Source organism: Neoarius graeffei, chromosome 20, assembly GCF_027579695.1.
Source record: "Neoarius graeffei isolate fNeoGra1 chromosome 20, fNeoGra1.pri, whole genome shotgun sequence".
NCBI classification, from domain to species: domain Eukaryota; kingdom Metazoa; phylum Chordata; class Actinopteri; order Siluriformes; family Ariidae; genus Neoarius; species Neoarius graeffei.
Window position 1 is genome coordinate 63,704,895 of NC_083588.1, and position 19,180 is coordinate 63,724,074.

The following is a 19,180-nucleotide window of genomic DNA, read 5'->3' on the forward strand; positions in this document are numbered from 1 at the left end:
TAGGCCAGCCGGCAGTCGGCGGGGAGCTGTTGCGCGGCCAGCTGCACCTCTCCTGTTAGCAGGGGGAGGAGGTGCGCCACGCGCTGTTCCACCGGCCACCCCGAGGTCTCTGCTAACTGCTCAAAGAGTGTGAGGAAGGCCTCGGGGTCGTCCTGCAGGCCCATCTTTGTCAGGGTGAAGGGGGACGGGCCCGCGGCGGTGGACCCCACCAACGCGAGGAGGTGCCGGAACGCCTGTTGCTCTTCCTGCTGAGCCAGCACCAGGGCCTCAAACCGCTGTTCCTGTTCCTTACGGAGGGCAACTAGTGCCTGGTGCTGGCTTTGCTGGGCCATGGCGAGGGCGTGGACCAGGTCAGCGAACGGGGAGGACTCCATGGGGCTGTTTGGCTCCTGCGCTCCAAGTCCCAGGTTTCGGCACCACTGGAGCAGTTCGTATGGGGGGGTGGAGCCCAGAAGGACGGCAGGCCAGAACTGATTCACAAACACTTTTATTATTACTTTTCAGTAAACTTTCACTCTCTCAGCCGCACACACGCACGCACTCCAGTCGTCTGGTGGGGGAGAGAGCTCCCTCTGCTCTCGCTGTCTCTCCTTAAATAGGGCGCGGTCACTGGAGAAGACACACAAACACATTAATTGACCTCAGGTGCAGTGATTCTGCCACTTACCTTCCCTGACTCCGCCCTCTGGTCACAGACCGACGCTTGACCACGCCCCCGCTGCCACAGTTATATACAAAGGAAAGGAAACACAGGAACAAACTAATAAATATCGGTGCTCAGTGAGCACCTCGGTGTGATCAGCTGTTCGTTTAGCGACAGAATGATGGAACTGTCAGTGCACGCTCAAAGGGAAACCTGTAGATGGCAGTAATGCAACACTGTGGATGCCAGCTGCAGTAAAACCCAAAAGAAGAAGGTAAACCTGCGCATGCGCACACGGACTTCCTCTGTCTGCTTGACTGCACAAAGCGAGTGATTTCATGCACGTTATTTGCTTTAATCCCCTCAAATTAAATAACTTCCCAGCCACAGAATAGTCTATTTTTTTTTTAGATATTCCAGAAATAAACATATCACAGGGGCGGCACGGTGATGTAGTGGTTATCACTGTCGCCTCACAGCAAGAAGGTCCGGGTTCGAGCCCCGTGGCCAGCAAGGGCCTTTCTGTGTGGAGTTTGCATGTTCTCCCCGTGTCCGTGTGGGTTTCCTCCGGGTGATCCAGTTTCCCCCACAGTCCAAAGACATGCAGGTTAGGTTAACTGGTGACTCTAAATTGACCGTAGGTGTGAATGTGAGTGTGAATGGTTGTCTGTGTCTATGTGTCAGCCCTGTGATGACCTGGCGACTTGTCCAGGGTGTACCCCGCCTTTCGCCCGTAGTCAGCTGGGATAGGCTCCAGCTCGCCTGCGACCCTGTAGAACAGGATAAAGCGGCTAGAGATAATGAGATGAGATGAGATGAGGACATATACCTGTGTGACTGTACCTGACTGTGATATTGAACAAGTCAAAGACGAGTAGCTGAATGGAATATATCTCATAGACCTAGAAAAAAGCTATTATTATTATTATTATTATTATTATAATACATTCACACTCTCTTCATATCAGCATTCTCGAAGGCTAACGCTAGCTGACCCGCGACTTGGTGCTGTTAGTGTGGCAGTCCAGTTACCTTCCAGCCAGTGTAGTGTAGGCCAAAGCTAGCACAGTCAAGCTGATTATTATTATTATTATTATTATTATTATTATTATTTTCCCTGTGTAATTTATTTAATTACTTTTAAAATCAACATTGACAGCTACACACAACAGAGTGACCTGGCAACCAAAATTCTCTCAAAATGTTTCCTTTTTAACAAAGCAAACCTGGCGGCCATGTTTGTTTACAAATTGTCACTGCCACTCGCTAATGCAGAAGTTGTACGTCTCCGATGTGTGACGTTGTGTTGTCTTGACAACGTGCAGTAATGTAAGAATATTGCACGCTCATTCGCCATTGGGTAGAGTGGAGTAATACATGGAGGATAAGCGATATGCTAACAATATTGCATGCTATCAATAAATCCACTAGAAGGGAACAGAATACATGTTTTATTCCATGGACAAAGTGCCCTGTGCTTATATTAATAATATAGTTTATTTAGAGATTTTTTGCTTGTGGTTTTTGGCAGAGATGTGGATGATGACTGTGACTCAATTGACAATTCCCTGTTGAACCTAAAGAGCCTTCCATATGCAGCCACTACAGCTTCCTTGTCCTCCAGCAGTCATGGGATTATTCTGTCTGTGGCTTCTGCTTTAGTATCATAGCTTCCTGTTTTGCCATATCTAAGTCATCCAAGCACTTTCCTTTTACTCTGGCTTTATTCCATTGTCATCCCTGTCCATTTGTGACTCCAGATTGGGTTCTGGTTCTGCCAGGTAGGCATGCCCTGTCAGTATTGGCATCACTTTATATTCCGCACAAGCATGGTTTAATATATGAAAAAAGAAGGAATCCAAGGCACTCTTCGTATCCAACTGTATAAAAAGCCTTTATTTTACATGGCTATTTCATCCAGAAAATATGAGCTGAGCAGCAATCCACGCGTAGCGGCACAGACAGCCTTCTTCAGGGCATGCTGCTCCAAGAAACAATTTCCTCTTAAGAGGTAAACTAATTTTAAATACCTGAATGCAAACTGGGGCGGCATGGTGGTGTAGTGGTTATCACTGTCGTCTCACAGCAAGAAGGTCCAGGTTCGAGCCCCGTGCCCGGCGAGGGCCTTTCTGTGCGGAGTTTGCATGTTCTCCCCGTGTCCGCGTGGGTTTCCTCCGGGTGCTCCGGTTTCCCCCACAGTCCAAAGACATGCAGGTTAGGTTAACTGGTGACTCTAAATTGACCGTAGGTGTGAATGTGAGTGTGAATGGTTGTCTGTGTCTATGTGTCAGCCCTGTGATGACCTGGCGACTTGTCCAGGGTGAACCCTGCCTTTCGCCCATAGTCAGCTGGGATAGGCTCCAGCTTGCCTGCGACCCTGTAGAACAGGATAAAGCGGCTACAGATAATGAGATGAGAATGAATGCAAACTGGTAATGAATTCACAGGTATGCAGTTCAAGAAAAAACCACTAGATGGCAATACCCCTTAGGTTAAGTTCATAAGAGCTTGAAATAATTTCTTTTTTCATCAATTCCTGAGCACTTTGGATTTTTTTTTCTCATCTTATGGTTTAATATATTTCTTTATGATCAGACTTGCAGGCTCCCACATTGACTCGGATCTCCCCAAACTCTGTGGTCTCACCTGGAGAAGTCCTTCAGTTCAGATGTACCACACCCAGCCCAATGCGCATCTCTGTAGACTTCAGTTTATATAAAAATGGGACATTAATAAAGAACCAAACTGCAGAGTCCACAGTAACATTTTCGCTGACTGTAGATGCCTCACATCAGGGTCAGTACACCTGTGACTACTCATACAGGGAAAGTAACTCCATATCATCCAGGAGCAGCTCCATTCCCATCACTGTGGGTAAGTTCAGAGAGGATATTACAACCCTGATTCCAAAAAAGTTGGGACAAAGTACAAATTGTAAATAAAAACGGAATGCAATAATTTACAAATCTCAAAAACTGATATTGTATTCACAATAGAACATAGACAACATATCAAATGTCGAAAGTGAGACATTTTGAAATTTCATGCCAAATATTGGCTCATTTGAAATTTCATGACAGCAACACATCTCAAAAAAGTTGGGACAGGGGCAATAAGAGGCTGGAAAAGTTAAAGGTACAAAAAAGGAACAGCTGGAGGACCAAATTGCAACTCATTAGGTCAACTGGCAATTATTCCATTGTCATGCCTGTCCATTTGTGACTCCAGATTGGGTTCTGGTTCTGCCAGGTAGGCATGCCCTGTCAGTATTGGCATCACTTTGTATTCTGCACAAGCATGGTTTAATATATGAAAAAAGAAGGAATCCAAGGCACTCTTCATATCCAACTGTATAAAAAGCCTTTATTTTACATGGCTATTTCATCCAGAAAACATGAGCTGAGCAGCAATCCACGCGTAGCGGCACAGACAGCCTTCTTCAGGGCATGCTGCTCCAACAAACAATTTCCTCTTAAGAGGTAAACTAATTTTAAATACCTGAATGCAAACTGGGGCGACATGGCGGTGTAGTGGTTATCACTGTCCTCTCACAGCAAGAAGGTCCGGGTTCGAGCCCCGTGGCCGGCGAGGGCCTTTCTGTGTGGAGTTTGCATGTTCTCCCCGTGTCCGCGTGGGTTTCCTCCGGGTGCTCCGGTTTCCCCCACAGTCCAAAGACATGCAGGTTAGGTTAACTGGTGACTCTAAATTGAGCGTAGGTGTGAATGTGAGTGTGAATGGTTGTCTGTGTCTATGTGTAAGCCCTGTGATGACCTGGCGACTTGTCCAGGGTGTACCCCGCCTTTCGCCCGTAGTCAGCTGGGATAGGCTCCAGCTCGCCTGCGACCCTGTAGAACAGGATAAAGCGGCTAGAGATAATGAGATGAGATGAGATGAGTACATATCACAATGACCACATTTCAGAGGGAACTAAATTTCACCGATTTTATGAAATCGAAAGGCTGTCTAGCTTTAAACCTTAGCGTTCTCGCACAATTTAGAGAATCAGAAATCTTGGAATGTAGGTCTACATGATGCAAAATAATAGAATTTGGGGACGATTCTAACCACTGAGACATGACTCATAAAATCAACAAAATAATAGGCAACAATGTCAGGATCATTAAGTAAAAGAACCAGCTAAATTCAGTTTTATCTTTCCTCAGCGTTTCATTACGGTTACTTGCATCTCGGGTAATATTTTTGTTGTTTTTTCTAAAGGTTGCATAAAACTTAAATGGGTCGGGGTGGGAAGAAAAAACAACTGAGGTCCTTCAACTAAAACCCTTCTCTTGCCTCCTTAATGCGCCAGGCCTGTTTTCTACTATAATGATTTGGCAGCAATTATTATCTCATCTCATTATCTCTAGCCGCTTTATCCTGTTCTACAGGGTCGCAGGCGAGCTGGATCCTATCCCAGCTGACTACGGGCGAAAGGCGGGGTTCACCCTGGACAAGTCGCCAGGTCATCACAGGGCTGACACATAGACACAGACAACCATTCACACTCACATTCATACCTACGCTCAATTTAGAGTCGCAATTATTATTTTTTTATTAATTAAAGAAAAACACCTCATACATTTCATCTATTTATAGTGGCATTTATTTAATGTTGTGAAATGTCTGTGAAATTAGCTTCTGTTATCATGCTATATGTTATAGTAGCTTTACACAGTGGTTCCATCACCATCGTGCAGTTTGTTTGGCACATTGCTAACGGTCCAGGTGTTGTTCACAACTATAGAAATGATCACATTAGAACAGACACATTACTATATTTTAGTCTTTTCCGATGAGCTGCTGTTTAATCCAATGGATGGTAGCAGATTGTTCAGATTAATGTCTGTTCATTTCATGAATGTAAATGCCTCATTGTGCATGTACCCTTTAGTCAAGGCAAAATGAACTGCCATTTTTCCATCAATCCTTTTGTGGCCTGCATTTACTGTATCAAGCTTAAATATTTTGTATTAACCACAATCATTTTAAGGGGAAAAAAGCATGCAAAATATAAAGTTTTGAATATAGTTTGGATTTAAAAAAAAAATTGGTTATTTACAAGACTGGACAAATTCAATATTGTTCAGCATATAAGGATTGAAAACGGGGTATTTCAAAGTTTTCTCAACTGATTTTATTTCTAATATTATTTCTCTTTATTTGACAGCAATCTTTTTGAGGAAAAATGGGCAAAACTTCAATACTCTGATATTTGTTCATCTGAGATTCTGTGGTTCAGATATGAAATGGACTTTTCGGTGTCAAAACAAATTGAGAATTCTCAGTATTCAAAGTTCAAGCTTTTCTTCAGCCTCAAGTGTTTTTTTTTATATTATTTCTTTTTATGGCTCCTGAGTAAAATTGATAGAAAAAAGATCAGTCATTATTAGTGGCTGATAGTACATCATTAGTAAAACCTTCTACCTTTTTGTATAACAAATCAGGAGGTAATCCAATCAGGCTGGCGAATGGATCGAGTAACTGTTGTGGTCGAGTGGAGATCCAGCACAGTAGGCTTTGGGGAACAGTGTGTGATGATTACTGGGACTTAAAGGATGCAGAGGTGGTGTGTAGACAGCTTGGATGTGGTAAAGCCGTCAGCGCTCCTCATGGTGCACGCTTTGGTCAGGGAAGTGAACCGACCTGGCTGGATGATGTTCAGTGTACTGGAACTGAGAGCTACATAGATCGCTGCTCACACCGTGGATTTGGAAAGGAGAACTGTGGACATGGGGAAGATGCTGGAGTCGTATGCTCAAGTAAGTTGTTACTGTTTTTGGAACCATATCCTGTTTACAATGAACACAACTGCAAAATTATGAAATATATTTCTTTATGATCAGACTTGCAGGCTCCCACATTGACTCGGATCTCCCCAAACTCTGTGGTCTCACCTGGAGAAGTCCTTCAGTTCAGATGTACCACACCCAGCCCAACGTGCACCTCTGTAGACTTCAGTTTATATAAAAATGGGACATTAATAAAGAAGCAAACTGCAGAGTCCACAGCAACATTTTCGCTGACTGTAGATGCCTCACATCAGGGTCAGTACACCTGTGACTACTCATACAGGGAAAGTAACTCCATATCACCCAGGAGCAGCTCCATTCCCATCACTGTGGGTAAGTTCAGAGAGGATATTATACTGAATAGCATTAAGTCATTAATTATTTATTCATGCTGTTCAAATAATTGCCATTGACTACTGTTACACCCACAAGGCTTGCTTGGTGAGACAACATGAACAGGAGACCATGCATAGACATCTTTCAAGAAACTAATTTTTTTTTTAGGAAATGAGAGTGCTCACAGGGCGGCACGGTGGTGTAGTGGTTAGCGCTGTCGCCTCACAGCAAGAAGGTCCTGGGTTTGAGCCCCGGGGCCGGCGAGGGCCTTTCTGTGTGGAGTTTGCATGTTGTCCGCGTGGGTTTCCTCCGGGTGCTCCGGTTTCCCCCACAGTCCAAAGACATGCAGGTTAGGTTAACTGGTGACTCTAAATTGACCGTAGGTGTGAATGGTTGTCTGTGTCTATGTGTCAGCCCTGTGATGACCTGGCGACTGGTCCAGGGTGTACCCCGCCTTTCGCCCGTAGTCAGCTGGGATAGGCTCCAGCTTGCCTGCGACCCTGTCGAAGGATAAAGCGGCTAGAAATAATGAGATGAGATGAGAAGAGTGCTCACAGAGATGAAATAACATCAGGGTAAGTGGAAGGGTGAGAGAACAAAGAACAACTTACAGTGCAAGCTGGAAAAGAAAGAGAGAGAGAGAGAGAATACCATACATCAGCTAGGTAGCTCTTTTATGGCCCAAGCAGGCCAATCAGATAAACTACCTGTGCCTCCAGTACTAGTCAAACGTTTTGGCACCCCTACTCATTCATAGGTTTTTCTGTATTTTGTATTTTCTTCATTGTAGAACAAAACTGAAAACATCAAAACAATGAAATAACATCTGGAACATGGATGGAATTATGTGGTAAACAAAAAAAAGTGTTTGAAAATGTTTATTTTAGATTCTTCAGCGTATCCAGCATCTCTCATCTCATCTCATTATCTCTAGCCGCTTTATCCTTCTACAGGGTCGCAGGCGAGCTGGAGCCTATCCCAGCTGACTACGGGTGAAAGGCGGGGTTCACCCTGGACAAGTCGCCAGGTCATCACAGGGCCGACACATAGACACAGACAACCATTCACACTCACATTCACACCTACGCTCAATTTAGAGTCACCAGTTAACCTAACCTGCATGTCTTTGGACTGTGGGGGAAACCGGAGCACCCGGAGGAAACCCACGTGGACACAGGGAGAACATGCAAACTCCACACAGAAAGGCCCTCGCCGGCCACGGGGCTCGAACCCGGACCTTCTTGCTGTGAGGTGACAGTGCTAACCACTACACCACCGTGCCGCCCCGTATCCAGCATTTACCTTGATAATGCTTTGCACATTATTGGCATTCTCTTAACCAGCTTCATGAGGGACTCACCTGGAATGCATTTCAGTTAACAGGTTTGTCTCGTCAACGGGTAATTCGTAGACGAGTTTCTTGCCTTCTTAATGCCTTTAAGATCAAACAGTAAATCATAGATAAATAACCCTATAACACAACTGTAGTAATCCATATTATGTCAAGAACCGCTCAGCTAAGTAAAGAGAAATGACATCCATCATTACTTTAAGACATGACGTGACTTTAAATTAATAAAAATAAAGAAAAAGCATTGAATTAGAAGGTGTGTCCAAACTTTTGACTGGTACTGACTGTATTGCTCATCAGCTACCTGGCCAGCTAGCTGACATTGATTTGTATGGGTTACTGCCATCTTTAGATTAGCTATTTTAATAATATTGAATAATATTGGCTGGTATTGAGTGGTATATCAGATATATTCCATTCAGCTAGCATGACATTGAACAAGTCAAAGACGAGTAGCTGAATGGAATATATCTCATAGACCTAGAAAAAAGCCATTATTATTATTATTATTATACATTCACACTCTCTTCATATCAGCATTCTCGAAGGCTAACGCTAGCTGACCTGCGACTTGGTGCTGTTAGTGTGGCAGTCCAGTTACCTTCCAGCCAGTGTAGTGTAGGCCAAAGCTAGCACAGTCAAGATTATTATTATTATTATTATTATTATTATTATTATTATTATTATTTTCCCTGTGTAATTTATTTAATTACTTTTAAAATCAACATTGACAGCTACACACAACAGAGTGACCTGGCAACCAAAATTCTCTCAAAATCTTTCCTTTTTAACAAAGCAAACCTGGCGGCCATGTTTGTTTACAAATTGTCACTGCCACTCGCTAATGCAGAAGTTGTACGTCTCCGATGTGTGACGTCGTGTTGTCTTGACAACGTGCAGTAATGTAAGAATATTGCATGCTCATTCGCCATTGGGTAGAGTGGAGTAATACATGGAGGATAAGCGATATGCTAACAATATTGCATGCTATCAATAAATCCACTAGAAGGGAACAGAATACATGTTTTATTCCATGGACAAAGTGCCCTGTGCTTATATTAATAATATAGTTTATTTAGAGATTTTTTGCTTGTGGTTTTTGGCAGAGATGTGGATGATGACTGTGACTCAGTTGACAATTCCCTGTTGAACCTAAAGATCCTTCCATATGCAGCCACTACAGCTTCCTTGTCCTCCAGCAGTCATGGGATTATTCTGTCTGTGGCTTCTGCTTTAGTATCATAGCTTCCTGTTTTGCCATATCTAAGTCATCCAAGCACTTTCCTTTTACTCTGGCTTTATTCCATTGTCATCCCTGTCCATTTGTGACTCCAGATTGGGTTCTGGTTCTGCCAGGTAGGCATGCCCTGTCAGTATTGGCATCACTTTATATTCCGCACAAGCATGGTTTAATATATGAAAAAAGAAGGAATCTAAGGCACTCTTCGTATCCAACTGTATAAAAAGCCTTTATTTTACATGGCTATTTCATCCAGAAAATATGAGCTGAGCAGCAATCCACGCGTAGCGGCACAGACAGCCTTCTTCAGGGCATGCTGCTCCAAGAAACAATTTCCTCTTAAGAGGTAAACTAATTTTAAATACCTGAATGCAAACTGGGGCGGCACGGTGGTGTAGTGGTTATCACTGTCGTCTCACAGCAAGAAGGTCCAGGTTCGAGCCCCGTGGCTGGCGAGGGCCTTTCTGTGCGGAGTTTGCATGTTCTCCCCGTGTCCGCGTGGGTTTCCTCCGGGTGCTCCGGTTTCCCCCACAGTCCAAAGACATGCAGGTTAGGTTAACTGGTGACTCTAAATTGAGCGTAGGTGTGAATGTGAGTGTGAATGGTTGTCTGTGTCTATGTGTCAGCCCTGTGATGACCTGGCGACTTGTCCAGGGTGAACCCCGCCTTTCGCCCGTAGTCAGCTGGGATAGGCTCCAGCTCGCCTGCGACCCTGTAGAACAGGATAAAGCGGCTACAGATAATGAGATGAGAATGAATGCAAACTGGTAATGAATTCACAGGTATGCAGTTCAAGAAAAAACCACTAGATGGCAATACCCCTTAGGTTAAGTTCATAAGAGCTTGAAATAATTTATTTTTTCATCAATTCCTGAGCACTTTGGATTTTTTTTTCTCATCTTATGGTTTAATATATTTCTTTATGATCAGACTTGCAGGCTCCCACATTGACTCGGATCTCCCCAAACTCTGTGGTCTCACCTGGAGAAGTCCTTCAGTTCAGATGTACCACACCCAGCCCAATGCGCATCTCTGTAGACTTCAGTTTATATAAAAATGGGACATTAATAAAGAACCAAACTGCAGAGTCCACAGCAACATTTTCGCTGACTGTAGATGCCTCACATCAGGGTCAGTACACCTGTGACTACTCATACAGGGAAAGTAACTCCATATCATCCAGGAGCAGCTCCATTCCCATCACTGTGGGTAAGTTCAGAGAGGATATTACAACCCTGATTCCAAAAAAGTTGGGACAAAGTACAAATTGTAAATAAAAACGGAATGCAATAATTTACAAATCTCAAAAACTGATATTGTATTCACAATAGAACATAGACAACATATCAAATGTCAAAAGTGAGACATTTTGAAATTTCATGCCAAATATTGGCTCATTTGAAATTTCATGACAGCAACACATCTCAAAAAAGTTGGGACAGGGGCAATAAGAGGCTGGAAAAGTTAAAGGTACAAAAAAGGAACAGCTGGAGGACCAAATTGCAACTCATTAGGTCAATTGGGAATTATTCCATTGTCATCCCTGTCCATTTGTGACTCCAGATTGGGTTCTGGTTCTGCCAGGTAGGCATGCCCTGTCAGTATTGGCATCACTTTGTATTCTGCACAAGCATGGTTTAATATATGAAAAAAGAAGGAATCCAAGGCACTCTTCGTATCCAACTGTATAAAAAGCCTTTATTTTACATGGCTATTTCATCCAGAAAACATGAGCTGAGCAGCAATCCACACGTAGCGGCACAGACAGCCTTCTTCAGGGCATGCTGCTCCAACAAACAATTTCCTCTTAAGAGGTAAACTAATTTTAAATACCTGAATGCAAACTGGGGCGGCATGGTGGTGTAGTGGTTATCACTGTCGTCTCACAGCAAGAAGGTCCGGGTTCGAGCCCCATGACCGGCGAGGGCCTTTCTGTGTGGAGTTTGCATGTTCTCCCCGTGTCCGCGTGGGTTTCCTCCGGGTGCTCCGGTTTCCCCCACAGTCCAAAGACATGCAGGTTAGGTTAACTGGTGACTCTAAATTGAGCGTAGGTGTGAATGTGAGTGTGAATGGTTGTCTGTGTCTATGTGTCAGCCCTGTGATGACCTGGCGACTTGTCCAGGGTGTACCCCGCCTTTCGCCCGTAGTCAGCTGGGATAGGCTCCAGCTCGCCTGCGACCCTGTAGAACAGGATAAAGCGGCTACAGATAATGAGATGAGATGAGATGAGACATATCACAATGACCACATTTCAGAGGGAACTAAATTTCACCGATTTTATGAAATCGAAAGGCTGTCTAGCTTTAAACCTTAGCGTTCTCGCACAATTTAGAGAATCAGACATCTTGGAATGTAGGTCTACATGATGCAAAATAATAGAATTTGGGGACGATTCTAACCACTGAGACATGACTCATAAAATCAACAAAATAATAGGCAACAATGTCAGGATCATTAAGTAAAAGAACCAGCTAAATTCAGTTTTATCTTTCCTCAGCGTTTCATTACGGTTACTTGCATCTCGGGTAATATTTTTGTTGTTTTTTCTAAAGGTTGCATAAAACTTAAATGGGTCGGGGTGGGAAGAAAAAACAACTGAGGTCCTTCAACTAAAACCCTTCTCTTGCCTCCTTAATGCGCCAGGCCTGTTTTCTACTATAATGATTTGGCAGCAATTATTATCTCATCTCATTATCTCTAGCCGCTTTATCCTTCTACAGTGTCGCAGGCAAGCTGGAGCCTATCCCAGCTGACTACGGGCGAAAGGCGGGGTTCACCCTGGACAAGTCGCCAGGTCATCACAGGGCTGACACATAGACACAGACAACCATTCACACTCACATTCACACCTACGCTCAATTTAGAGTCGCAATTATTATTTTTTGATTAATTAAAGAAAAACACCTCATACATTTCATCTATTTATAGTGGCATTTATTTAATGTTGTGAAATGTCTGTGAAATTAGCTTCTGTTATCATGCTATATGTTATAGTAGCTTTACACAGTGGTTCCATCACCATCGTGCAGTTTGTTTGGCACATTGCTAACGGTCCAGGTGTTGTTCACAACTATAGAAATGATCACATTAGAACAGACACATTACTATATTTTAGTCTTTTCCGATGAGCTGCTGTTTAATCCAATGGATGGTAGCAGATTGTTCAGATTAATGTCTGTTCATTTCATGAATGTAAATGCCTCATTGTGCATGTACCCTTTAGTCAAGGCAAAATGAACTGCCATTTTTCCATCAATCCTTTTGTGGCCTGAATTTACTGTATCAAGCTTAAATATTTTGTATTAACCACAATCATTTTAAGGGGAAAAAAGCATGCAAAATATAAAGTTTTGAATATAGTTTGGATTTAAAAAAAAAAATTGGTTATTTACAAGACTGGACAAATTCAATATTGTTCAGCATATAAGGATTGAAAACGGGGTATTTCAAAGTTTTCTCAACTGATTTTATTTCTAATATTATTTCTCTTTATTTGACGGCAATCTTTTTGAGGAAAAATGGGTAAAATTTCAATACTCTGATATTTGTTCATCTGAGATTCTTGTGTTTCAGATATGAAATGGACTTTTCGGTGTCAAAACAAATTGAGAATTCTCAGAATTCAAAGTTCAAGCTTTTCTTCAGCCTCAAGTGTTTTTTTTTATATTATTTCTTTTTATGGCTCCTGAGTAAAATTGATAGAAAAAAGATCAGTCATTATTAGTGGCTGATAGTACATCATTAGTAAAACCTTCTACCTTTTTGTATAACAAATCAGGAGGTAATCCAATCAGGTTGGCGAATGGACCGAGTAACTGTTGTGGTCGAGTGGAGATCCAGCACAGTAGGCTTTGGGGAACAGTGTGTGATGATGACTGGGACTTAAAGGATGCAGAGGTGGTGTGTAGACAGCTTGGATGTGGTAAAGCCATCAGCGCTCCTCATGGTGCACGCTTTGGTCAGGGGAGTGAACCGACCTGGCTGGATGATGTTCAGTGTACTGGAACTGAGAGCTACATAGATCACTGCTCACACCGTGGATTTGGAAACGAAAACTGTGGACATGGGGAAGATGCTGGAGTCGTATGCTCAAGTAAGTTGTTACTGTTTTGGGAACCGTATCCTGTTTACAATGAACACAACTGCAAAATTATGAAATATATTTCTTTATGATCAGACTTGCAGGCTCCCACATTGACTCGGATCTCCCCAAACTCTGTGGTCTCACCTGGAGAAGTCCTTCAGTTCAGATGTACCACACCCAGCCCAACGTGCACCTCTGTAGACTTCAGTTTATATAAAAATGGGACATTAATAAAGAAGCAAACTGCAGCAACATTTTCGCTGACTGTAGATGCCTCACATCAGGGTCAGTACACCTGTGACTACTCATACAGGGAAAGTAACTCCATATCATCCAGGAGCAGCTCCATTCCCATCACTGTGGGTAAGTTCAGAGAGGATATTATACTGAATAGCATTAAGTCATTAATTATTTATTCATGCTGTTCAAATAATTGCCATTGACTACTGTTACACCCACAAGGCTTGCTTGGTGAGACAACATGAACAGGAGACCATGCATAGACATCTTTCAAGAAACTAATTTTTTTTTTAGGAAATAAGAGTGCTCACAGGGCGGCACGGTGGTGTAGTGGTTAGCGCTGTCGCCTCACAGCAAGAAGGTCCTGGGTTCGAGCCCCGGGGCCGGCGAGGGCCTTTCTGTGTGGAGTTTGCATGTTCTTCCCGTGTCCGCGTGGGTTTCCTCCGGGTGCTCCGGTTTCCCCCACAGTCCAAAGACATGCAGGTTAGGTTAACTGGTGACTCTAAATTGAGCGTAGGTGTGAATGTGAGTGTGGATGGTTGTCTGTGTCTATGTGCCGGCCCTGTGATGACCTGGCGACTTGTCCAGGGTGAACCCCACCTTTCGCCCGTAGTCAGATGGGATGGGCTCCAGCTTGCCTGCGACCCTGTAGAAGGATAAAGCGGCTAGAGATAATGAGATGAGATGAGAAGAGTGCTCACAGAGATGAAATAACATCAGGGTAAGTGGAAGGGTGAGAGAACAAAGAACAACGTACAGTGGAAGCTGGAAAAGAAAGAGAGAGAGAGAGAGAATACCATACATCAGCTAGGTAGCTCTTTTATGGCCCAAGCAGGCCAATCAGATAAACTACCTGTGCCTCCAGTACTAGTCAAATGTTTTGGCACCCCTCCTCATTCATAGGTTTTTCTGTATTTTGTATTTTCTTCATTGTAGAACAAAACTGAAAACATCAAAACAATGAAATAACATCTGGAACATGGATGGAATTATGTGGTAAACAAAAAAAAGTGTTTGAAAATGTTTATTTTAGATTCTTCAGCGTATCCAGCATCTCTCATCTCATCTCATTATCTGTAGCCGCTTTATCCTGTTCTACATGGTCGCAGGCAAGCTGGATCCTATCCCAGCTGACTACGGGCGAAAGGCGGGGTTCACCCTGGACAAGTCGCCAGGTCATCACAGGGCTGACACATAGACACAGACAACCATTCACACTCACATTCACACCTACGCTCAATTTAGAGTCACCAGTTAACCTAACCTGCATATCTTTGGACTGTGGGGGAAACCGGAGCACCCGGAGGAAACCCACGCGGGCACAGGGAGAACATGCAAACTCAGCACAGAAAGGCCCTCGCCGGGCACGGGGCTCGAACCCGGACCTTCTTGCTGTGAGGTGACAGTGCTAACCACTACACCACCGTGCCGCCCCGTATCCAGCATTTACCTTGATAATGCTTTGCACATTATTGGCATTCTCTTAACCAGCTTCATAAGGGAGTCACCTGGAATGCATTTCAGTTAACAGGTGTGTCTCGTCAATGGGTAATTCGTAGACGAGTTTCTTGCCTTCTTAATGCATTTAAGATCAAACAGTAAATCATAGATAAATCACCCTATAACACAACTGTAGTAATCCATATTATGTCACGAACCGCTCATCTAAGTAAAGAGAAGTGACATCCATCATTACTTTAAGACATGACGTGACTTTAAATTAATAAAAATAAAGAAAAAGCATTGAATTAGAAGGTGTGTCCAAACTTTTGACTGGTACTGACTGTATTGCTCATCAGCTACCTGGCCAGCTAGCTGACATTGATTTGTATGGGTTACTGCCATCTTTAGATTAGCTATTTTAATAATATTGGCTGGTATTGAGTGGTATATCAGATATATTCCATTCAGCTAGCATGATATTGAACAAGTCAAAGACGAGTAGCTGAATGGAATATATCTCATAGACCTAGAAAAAAGCCATTATTATTATTATTATTATTATTATTATTATAATACATTCACACTCTCTTCATATCAGCATTCTCGAAGGCTAACGCTAGCTGACCCGCGACTTGGTGCTGTTAGTGTGGCAGTCCAGTTACCTTCCAGCCAGTGTAGTGTAGGCCAAAGCTAGCACAGTCAAGCTGATTATTATTATTATTATTATTATTATTATTATTATTATTTTCCCTGTGTAATTTATTTAATTACTTTTAAAATCAACATTGACAGCTACACACAACAGAGTGACCTGGCAACCAAAATTCTCTCAAAATCTTTCCTTTTTAACAAAGCCAACCTGGTGGCCATGTTTGTTTACAAATCGTCACTGCCACTCGCTAATGCAGAAGTTGTACGTCTCCGATGTGTGACGTCGTGTTGTCTTGACAACGTGCAGTAATGTAAGAATATTGCACGCTCATTCGCCATTGGGTAGAGTGGAGTAATACATGGAGGATAAGCGATATGCTAACAATATTGCATGCTATCAATAAATCCACTAGAAGGGAACAGAATACATGTTTTATTCCATGGACAAAGTGCCCTGTGCTTATATTAATAATATAGTTTATTTAGAGATTTTTTGCTTGTGGTTTTTGGCAGAGATGTGGATGATGACTGTGACTCAGTTGACAATTCCCTGTTGAACCTAAAGAGCCTTCCATATGCAGCCACTACAGCTTCCTTGTCCTCCAGCAGTCATGGGATTATTCTGTCTGTGGCTTCTGCTTTAGTATCATAGCTTCCTGTTTTGCCATATCTAAGTCATCCAAGCACTTTCCTTTTACTCTGGCTTTATTCCATTGTCATCCCTGTCCATTTGTGACTCCAGATTGGGTTCTGGTTCTGCCAGGTAGGCATGCCCTGTCAGTATTGTATCACTTCATATTCTGCACAAGCATGGTTTAATATATGAAAAAAGAAGGAATCCAAGGCACTCTTCGTATCCAACTGTATAAAAAGCCTTTATTTTACATGGCTATTTCATCCAGAAAATATGAGCTGAGCAGCAATCCACGCGTAGCGGCACAGAGAGCCTTCTTCAGGGCATGCTGCTCCAACAAACAATTTCCTCTTAAGAGGTCAACTAATTTTAAATACCTGAATGCAAACTGGGGCGACATGGCGGTGTAGTGGTTATCACTGTCGTCTCACAGCAAGAAGGTCCGGGTTCGAGCCCCGTGGCCGGCGAGGGCCTTTCTGTGCGGAGTTTGCATGTTCTCCCCGTGTCCGCGTGGGTTTCCTCCGGGTGCTCCGGTTTCCCCCACAGTCCAAAGACATGCAGGTTAGGTTAACTGGTGACTCTAAATTGAGCGTAGGTGTGAATGTGAGTGTGAATGGTTGTCTGTGTCTATGTGTCAGCCCTGTGATGACCTGCGACTTGTCCAGGGTGAACCCCGCCTTTCGCCCGTAGTCAGCTGGGATAGGCTCCAGCTCGCCTGCGACCCTGTAGAACAGGATAAAGCGGCTACAGATAATGAGATGAGAATGAATGCAAACTGGTAATGAATTCACAGGTATGCAGTTCAAGAAAAAGCCACTAGATGGCAATACCCCTTAGGTTAAGTTCATAAGAGCTTGAAATAATTTCTTTTTTCATCAATTCCTGAGCACTTTGGATTTTTTTCTCATCTTATGGTTTAATATATTTCTTTATGATCAGACTTGCAGGCTCCCACATTGACTCGGATCTCCCCAAACTCTGTGGTCTCACCTGGAGAAGTCCTTCAGTTCAGATGTACCACACCCAGCCCAATGCGCATCTCTGTAGACTTCAGTTTATATAAAACAGGGACATTAATAAAGAAGCAAACTGCAGAGTCCACAGCAACATTTTCGCTGACTGTAGATGCCTCACATCAGGGTCAGTACACCTGTGACTACTCATACAGGGAAAGTAACTCCATATCATCCAGGAGCAGCTCCATTCCCATCACTGTGGGTAAGTTCAGAGAGGATATTACAACCCCAATTCCAAAAAATTTGGGACAAAGTACAAATTGTAAATAAAAACGGAATGCAATAATTTACAAATCTCAAAAACTGATATTGTATTCACAATAGAACATAGACAACATATCAAATGTCAAAAATGAGACATTTTGAAATTTCATGCCAAATATTGGCTCAGTTGAAATTTCATGACAGCAACACATCTCAAAAAAGTTGGGACAGGGGCAATAAGAGGCTGGAAAAGTTAAAGGTACAAAAAAGGAACAGCTGGAGGACCAAATTGCAACTCATTAGGTCAATTGGCAATTATTCCATTGTCATGCCTGTCCATTTGTGACTCCAGATTGGGTTCTGGTTCTGCCAGGTAGGCATGCCCTGTCAGTATTGGCATCACTTTGTATTCTGCACAAGCATGGTTTAATATATGAAAAAAGAAGGAATCCAAGGCACTCTTCGTATCCAACTGTTTAAAAAGCCTTTATTTTACATGGCTATTTCATCCAGAAAATATGAGCTGAGCAGCAATCCACGCGTAGCGGCACAGACAGCCTTCTTCAGGGCATGCTGCTCCAACAAACAATTTCCTCTTAAGAGGTAAACTAATTTTAAATACCTGAATGCAAACTGGGGCGGCATGGTGGTTATAAAAATGGGTGTCCGGTGATGGACAGGGTAAAGGACTGTATAAGAGGGACACTGGATCAGGTATACAGCAAGCTACACAGGCTGTCCGGTTAGAACAGGAATTAATGGATGTCCACTCATGAGCAACAGTGTAAACCCTGGTTTTACTAGAAAACAGAATAAAATACAAATACAACAAGACATGAGCAATAATATACACACAAGCAATAATGTAAATAATAACAATGATATAAATACAAATACACATCGCATTAAATATATATTAACGCAAATGAATAATAATTATATACAATGTAATACAAATGTAAAACACACAAATGAATACTATATAAGTAAAACAATGTAAAGCCCAATGAATGCTACTTACACCCCGTAATAAATAACACAACACACTAGATACTGACTATATACACGATATGTACCCAATATGTACAATGTGTACAACGTACACGGAGGATGAGGATAGCTGCCTACAGCAGCTATCATTACCAAGGTGCGTGGTGCAACTGCTTACAGCGAGTCACACCCGCATGAAGACACAGAGTGTGTCGGCTGAATGAAGGGGAGCGTGGCTCCTTTAAGCGCTGCCCCGCGCTGTATTGCGCATAGAAGGTTAGAATATGTGGCGCGGTTATGAACTGTACATACCACCACTACACTCCCAACACGGCAATGGCTAATAATGAAATGTGCTCCCTTAACAAACCGTGGTCGAGAAAACAAGCGCTATCATTACATGGCTACTGAACAGAACAGAACAAACACGTAAGAAAATAGACAGACACAGGATGAGAGAAAAAGAGAAGAAATACTTGCTAGCCTTACCGCCACATGTAACAGTTACAGATAGCGAGTACACACATAACACAGTAGCTACGCAACAATAAACAACTTA

General features: G+C 42.9%; 1 protein-coding gene across 1 annotated transcript in view; it reads left to right on the top strand.

Moving 5' to 3' along the window:
- LOC132869092 (deleted in malignant brain tumors 1 protein-like) overlaps window positions 1-13,927 on the top strand; it is an 88,652-nt gene extending 74,725 nt beyond the window's left edge. Inside the window, exons 9-14 of the mRNA XM_060902444.1 lie at window positions 3,239-3,517; window positions 6,088-6,402; window positions 6,487-6,765; window positions 10,290-10,568; window positions 13,138-13,452; window positions 13,537-13,927. Coding sequence (XP_060758427.1) covers window positions 3,239-3,517; window positions 6,088-6,402; window positions 6,487-6,765; window positions 10,290-10,568; window positions 13,138-13,452; window positions 13,537-13,886 — 1,817 coding nt within the window. The 3' untranslated portion in view covers window positions 13,887-13,927. The remainder of the gene's footprint in view (window positions 1-3,238; window positions 3,518-6,087; window positions 6,403-6,486; window positions 6,766-10,289; window positions 10,569-13,137; window positions 13,453-13,536) is intronic.
- Window positions 13,928-19,180: the final 5,253 nt, after the last annotated feature.